The 6,698-nt window shown below is 41.9% G+C and overlaps 1 protein-coding gene across 1 annotated transcript; it reads left to right on the top strand.

Annotated features, from left to right (window-relative positions):
- The first annotated feature begins 2,419 nt into the window (after nt 1–2,419).
- On the top strand, nt 2,420–3,866 carry LOC123488752 (gastrotropin-like). Its single transcript, XM_045219546.1, has 4 exons — nt 2,420–2,615; nt 2,889–3,049; nt 3,213–3,302; nt 3,500–3,866. The coding sequence occupies exons 1-4, from the start codon at nt 2,549–2,551 to the stop codon at nt 3,557–3,559; spliced, it is 378 nt and encodes a 125-aa protein (XP_045075481.1). The 5' UTR covers nt 2,420–2,548; the 3' UTR covers nt 3,560–3,866.
- The last annotated feature ends 2,832 nt before the right edge of the window (nt 3,867–6,698 follow it).

The raw sequence follows: 6,698 nt of genomic DNA, 5'->3' as shown, positions 1-6,698 counted from the left end.
GCCGGACTTAGTTATCTAGCAGGCCGGCCGGCCGGACAAAGCTATCTGGCCAACCAGAATCGACCTACTGGTTCATCTTGGGCATTTTCCTGATCATTGGGTCAGACTCGGAAGCCCTCACCTCCACTGACGACGCAGGTTCTTTCTCCTCATTTTTGTCAGGATCAATTTCAAGTTCACTATCCGTCGACTGCATTTTTATCTCCTGTACTTGACCCAAAGGTGAAAGTACTCGACTTGTATTTCGCAGTCGGTTTGGGTATGCACCTCACGCCCTTCTTTCTGCCCCACTTCTTCTCACCATCCGTACTCTGCCTCGCCCTGTACTCTGACAAGATGACTTCCATCTCCGTGTGGGACTTCAGGAAACTCGGTATGTAGCCACCCGCTGCTGTCATGCTCCCTCATGTTTTGGAAACATAAGGAGCGTATCTTTCATATTAGCGAGGGGGGGAAAGGTAGCATTTGTAGCACAATGGGTTCTGTATCAACACAACTATGTTTTGAAAAAACTCAGCCTCAGGCAGACATACGATACTTCCTCCCCAGTTACGCTCCCATTTTCTGGAGCATAGAATTACAATAACTAGAATGGACATGTTCTCTCAGATCATGGCAATTTTCCATGGGATTGCAATAGTCCGGACTGCTTTGTCTGTACTACTTCTAATTCTATGGGCGGCACATGAGAACTATGTGCCTTCAAATAAGCATAATTGAACATCATCATTGAACATTCTCATGTCATCATTGAGATTGAATTGAATACTAAACATTCAATGCTTGTGGTACACCCAATATGGACACCGGTCCATGTATGTCCATTCTAGTAATCCCAATTCTGTGGTCTGGGAATATGTACCACCTGAACCAGAACCTGACCCCCACTCATTGGAATATAATAAGAATACTATATACAGTACAGTTACCTCTATGGCCACAGCCACTGTATTCACTAGCATTAGCTTGAATGCATATGCAGTACCTGGGGATGTGTGAAACTTACTCATCACCCTGAAGTGTCCCAACTTGCGCCAGTGAATAGCTAGCTTTTCGCGTGGGGCCGACTGGTAAGACGCTTCTGGAGTGTGGTCACGTGTGCTAGCAAGGCAGAGGTCCTGGGTTTGCGCCTCAGTATGAGACGAATCAGGAGGAGTTGGTACTTTCTAGGCAAGCAACGTGACCTTCTTTACACATAGCCAGATTCACTAACATTAGCATTGAGACTGCTGAGACTGAATGGACCCGAGGTCTTGTTTGCATGCATAAACCACCTTAAAGTAATGATGTTGTTACTACAGAAACTATAGAAATAGCTTCTGTTTCTTCCACTTTCAGATTCCCAGACGCCACAAATGAGTCGGTCCGAGTGAGGAAATGACTCCTCATAGCTCTACACCTCCTATTAAAATAAAATACCCCACCCTACCCCACACTGTCTTATTTCATAACTTTCATTATAGGCATAGCTACAAAGGTAAACTGGTTGTGTATTGGTCCTTTGGTGCTTTGACCCCAGATGGGTGAATGATGTAGACTAGCACAGTGGTTGTCACATCACAGAGACCTCAAATACTGGTGAGGGAAAACGGGATTTGTAACACTCATCATGCAGGCTTCATGTTGTGAATTTTGGTGGTCATATTTAGAACTATACACTCATAGAAAAAAGGGTTCCAAAAGGGTCCTTCGGCTGTCCCCATAGGAGAACCCATTTTGGTTCCAGGTAGAACCCTTTTGGGTTCCATGTAGAACCCTCTGTAGAAAGGGTTCTACATGGAACCCAAAAGGGTTCTACCTGCAACCAAAAAGGGATCTTCAAAGGGTTGTCCTATGGGGACAGCCAAAGAACCCTTTAAGGTTCTAGATAGCACCTTTTTGGTGTAGATCATCCTAGTATTTTTACAACAGACATTGTCATCAAACTTTCGTTTTTATATCAGTTTCTAAGCCAAGATTATCTTTATTATCAATACTGACTCGGGACCCTAACACTGAAATAGGATGGACCAAATCCATATAATTAAATACATGGCTCTAGGAGAGACCATCTATCCACCATAGGGGTGTTACATAAGCAATACTATTACAATGCACAGTGCATCTTATTAGAAAATTTGGTCTGTCTTACTGCACAAACTTGTTCTGTTCTGTATGACTCAATCACATCCTATATGACATCAACACTTGACTTTCTTAGTCTCGCTCATTTCTTAAAGCAACAGCAACCCAATAGTGAATAGGACAGGTGAAATCCACTTTTCTGAGTACCTGACTGTTTCTGCATACAACAACATTATGTCATTGCACTGGCAATAGAACAACAAGTTGGCATGACTGGCATGGAGTCTACATACTTCCTCTTGCAGTCTTTGTGTACTGCTGTCAGTGAGACCTATGTGTGGAGGGAGGGAATGAGACAGTTTTGTCAGTGAGTCACTGAACATTGGATGAGAAAAAGAAATAATTATTTCAAAAGAGGAAGAATGCCACACCTCTCTAGAGATCCTGTCCGTTATTTGCTGTCTCTAGTCAGTTCTTCATCACCATGGCATTCTCTGGGACGTATGAGCTTGAAAGTCAAGAGAATTACGATGAGTTTCTGGAGGCAATTGGTAAGTCAAATATTTGTTTATGTGTTTAATGTGTTTGAGTCAAACTAAAATGTTTGAATTAGAAGTGTGTGTTATTAACCTCAATCTTTCCCCCATAAATATTTCCCACCTTGCGCTACCGTAGCCCTACCCCTAACCATAGCCCTAATTCTAATCCCAACACTAGCCGCAACAAACAGTCTAATCCTAACCCTAACCCATATCTTACCACTACCCTTACCCCAAATTTAAAATACCCCTAACCCTTACCGTACCCTCTGTAATTTCCCCCAGGGTTTGCCAATGCCAAGACTGACTTCAAGGTGACAACAAAGGTGCTTCAGGAGGGGGATGATTTTACCTGGTCACAGATTATTCCCAACTGGACCTTGACTAACAAATTCACCATTGGAAAGGAGTGTGAGCTAGAGAGCATGCTACGCTCCAAGTTCATTGTGAGTGAATAAATGAATGAATAAATGAATGGATGTGCTCTTTAAACTCATGGAATATCACCCAAAGTATTGTAAAAGTTGTCATTTCAAAGAGATACAGCATATGTACTGTACTTTCCATCTGAATGTGATTCACGTGCTGAACTCTTTTTGTCCCTTTTAGACCACCGTCACCATGGAAGGAGGCAAGATAATTATTCCGTTCCCCCAGTATCATTTCACTGCTGAGATCAGCGGGGACAAGCTGATCATGGTAAGAGAAAGTGACTGAGACAGAGAGAAAGAAAGAGGAGAGTGTTGAGTTATTGAGTGATTAAAGTAAATATATTTATAGAGATAGGGAGACTGTTTTTTATACTTATATGTGACATACTGTACAACAGTATGGATATCTTCATTTCAATACCCTCTGATAAACCATCTTTCCTTTCTTTTCTCTTCGTTGTACAGCTCTGTACAACCACCGGGGAGAAGGGTGTGACCATGAAGAGAATCAACAAGAGGATCTAACATCAAACATCTAACGTGTTGAGGCAGAGCTCTTCTGTGTGTACTATTACTGGTGACTGTGTTCCCACTACCTCGTAAACTACCCGTATTTTACTGTTTCACATCCAGAAAGTTCTGGATGACTCATACCAGCTGGATCCCACTTCCAGTACATTTACAGCAATGGTCGCCTGTCCATCTTTAATATAAAAAGACATATACTATGCAATCTATGCGACTTTCTGGTATTCAGTGTTTGTGGTGTGTGGTTTGTAGTGTGTAATAATAATAATAATATGCCATTTAGCAGACGCTTTTATCCAAAGCGACTTACAGTCGTGCGTGCATACATTTTTGTGTATGGGTGGTCCCGGGGACCGAACCCACTACCTTGGCGTTACAAGCGCCGTGCTCTACCAGCTGAGCTACAGAGGACCACAGTGTCAATGGTATCCATGAACTACCTTCATGTGAATAAAGTAATGTCTTATTTCTTTGTACCAGCTGATCATGTAAAATAAAAGTCAAATAAATATGCAAGAGAAAACCAGATTCATTGCCAAGGCAGTTTTCTTTATTTTAGAATCATCCTGAGCTCAGTCGTTGCAGTAGCGAAACAGTTGCAGTCTGTCTCCCCCTACTGCTTATTAGGAAACAGTGCAGATGTGTTTCTAGCGCGATAAAGCTAAGTGAAGAGACGGGCAGCTTTGGGTCCTCTTGCTGTTTCTCTTCAGTGGATGTGGTGCCATTTAGACAGAAGGCAAAGTGGTGATCTATACAATCTCTTTATGTTTATTTTGGGGAATAATAATCTCTCTCTCTCTCTCTCTCTCTCTCTCTCTCTCTCAATTCAATTCAATTTAAGGGCTTTATTGGCATGGGAAACGTATGTTAACATTGCCAAAGCAAGTAAAGTAGATAGTAAACAAAAGTGAAATAAACAATAAATATGAACAGTAAACATTACACTCAGAAGTTCCAAAAGAATAAAGACATTTAAAATGTCATATTATGTATATATACAGTGTTGTAACGATGTGCAAATAGTTAAAGTACAAATGGGAAAATGAATAAAAATAAATATGGGTTGTATTTATACTGGTGTTTGTTCTTCACTGGTTGGTTGCCCTTTTCTTGTGGCAACAGGTCACCCAGTAGATAAGGGAGTTTATCAAAATTGGGTTTGTTTTCAAATTCTTTGTGGATCTCTGTAATCTGAGGGAAATATGTGTTTCTAATATGATCATACATTTGGCAGGAGGTTAGGAAGTGCAGCTCAGTTTCCACCTCATTTTGTGGGCAGTGTGCACATACCTGTCTTCTCTTGAGAGCCAGGTCTGCCTACGGCGGCCTTTCTCAATAGCAAGGCTATGCTCACTGAGTCTGTACATACTCAAAGCTTTCCTTAAGTTTGGGTCAGTCACAGTGGTCAGGTATTCTGCCACAATGTACTCTCTGTTTAGGGCCAAATAGCATTCTACTTTGCTCCGTTTTTTTGTTAATTCTTTCCAATGTGTCAAGTAATTATATTTTTGTTTTCTCATGATTTGGTTGGGTCTAACTGTGTTGCTGTCCTGGGCCTCTGTGGGGACCAGCTTGCTTAGGGGACTCTTCTCCAGGTTCATCTCTCTGTAGGTGATGGCTTTGAGGTTTGGGAATCGCTTCCTTTTAGGTGGTTGTAGAATTTAACGGCTCTTTTCTGGATTTTGATAATTAGCGGGTATCGGCCTAATTCTGCTCTGCATGCAGTATTTGGTGTTTTACGTTGTACACTGAGAATATTTTTGCAGAATTCTGCATGCACAGTCTCAATTTGGTGTTTGTCCCATTCTCTCTCTCTCTCTCTCTCTCTCTCTCTCTCTCTCTCTCTCTCTCTCTCTCTCTCTCTCTCTCTCTCTCTCTCCTTGCCGATGGTGAGCTTGTTGGTCCAGGTCTTGAAGGGGAGGACCTTGATCAAGGTGAACTTGTCTCCGTTCTGCTCCATTTCAGTCCTAATCTTCACTTCACTGCCTTTCTCAACCATGTTCTTGGATAACCCTTGTGAACGATAGAGGTTATATCATCATATAGGTCAAATTTTTTATTTCTATACATTTAAACTCCTATTGTCATATTATCTTCAGCGGATTTGTGATTATTATTATATACTGAGGAACACACATCTACTGAGGAACACAATTATGACAACACATATTCTCTCTCTGTACTACGAGGTAAAACCTTGTACTTTTGCAATCTTCATTTAATGTAAAGTTGTTTTTACATTGTATTATTCCGATACAGCTCCTTATTGAAAATTATGATGTGGTTCTTACCAAGTAACTCCATTAACTTATCGACATTTCCCTGGCTCTCCATCTCATAGGTCCCGCTGAAGGCCATGGCCGTGCTGAGGTGTGGAGCGATGAGAACAAGATGACGGCGAGGTGCTGAGAGCAGACAGGTAACTAGGAGTGTCCCTCAGCCTCCTTAAGTACACCACCACCAACCACCTGTTGTCAGTCGCCCCAGTTCCATTCCCTCCCATGATCACACATCCTACCTTCTGTTCCTACAAAGCAAATATGTATTAAAATTGATATTAAAATTGATAAGCCTGTACGAGATTATTCAAAGTGATTTTATAGTCCTCACTGTGGGATTATGAATCACCATTTCTAAACTTCATGAAAATAAGTCACATGAACATAGTTTAATCTTTTAATGCTAGCATCAGATCTTGTTTCTGCTTCAGGGAAAATGATACGCTGGTAGTCACTGGCAGTTAGATGATGGACCCAATCCAGAATTTTGCTTCAAACAACGCAAGGCAAATTTCTCAGACAGGCACCCAGGCTATCTATGATGGTAGTATTTTGAAGGGAGAGAGAACACCACCTCCCTCTACAGAGAACAGCACCTCTCTCTACGGAGAACACCACCTCTCTCTACAGAGAACAGCACCTCTCTAAACAGAGAACAGCACCTCTCTCTACAGAGAGAAAAGCACCTCTCGCTACAGAGAACAGCACCTCTCTCTACTGAGAGAACACCATCTCTTTCTACAGAGAACAGCACCTCTCTCTACAGAGAACAGAACCTCTCTCTACAGAGAGAACACCACCTCTCTCTACTGAGAACACCATCTCTCTCTACAGAGAACAGCACCTCTCTCTACTGA

Source organism: Coregonus clupeaformis, unplaced genomic scaffold (assembly GCF_020615455.1).
Source record: "Coregonus clupeaformis isolate EN_2021a unplaced genomic scaffold, ASM2061545v1 scaf2463, whole genome shotgun sequence".
In the NCBI taxonomy this organism is placed as follows: Eukaryota; Metazoa; Chordata; class Actinopteri; order Salmoniformes; family Salmonidae; genus Coregonus; species Coregonus clupeaformis.
Note: the sequence above shows the minus strand (reverse complement) of the source record. Positions and strands in the feature narration are given on the sequence as shown.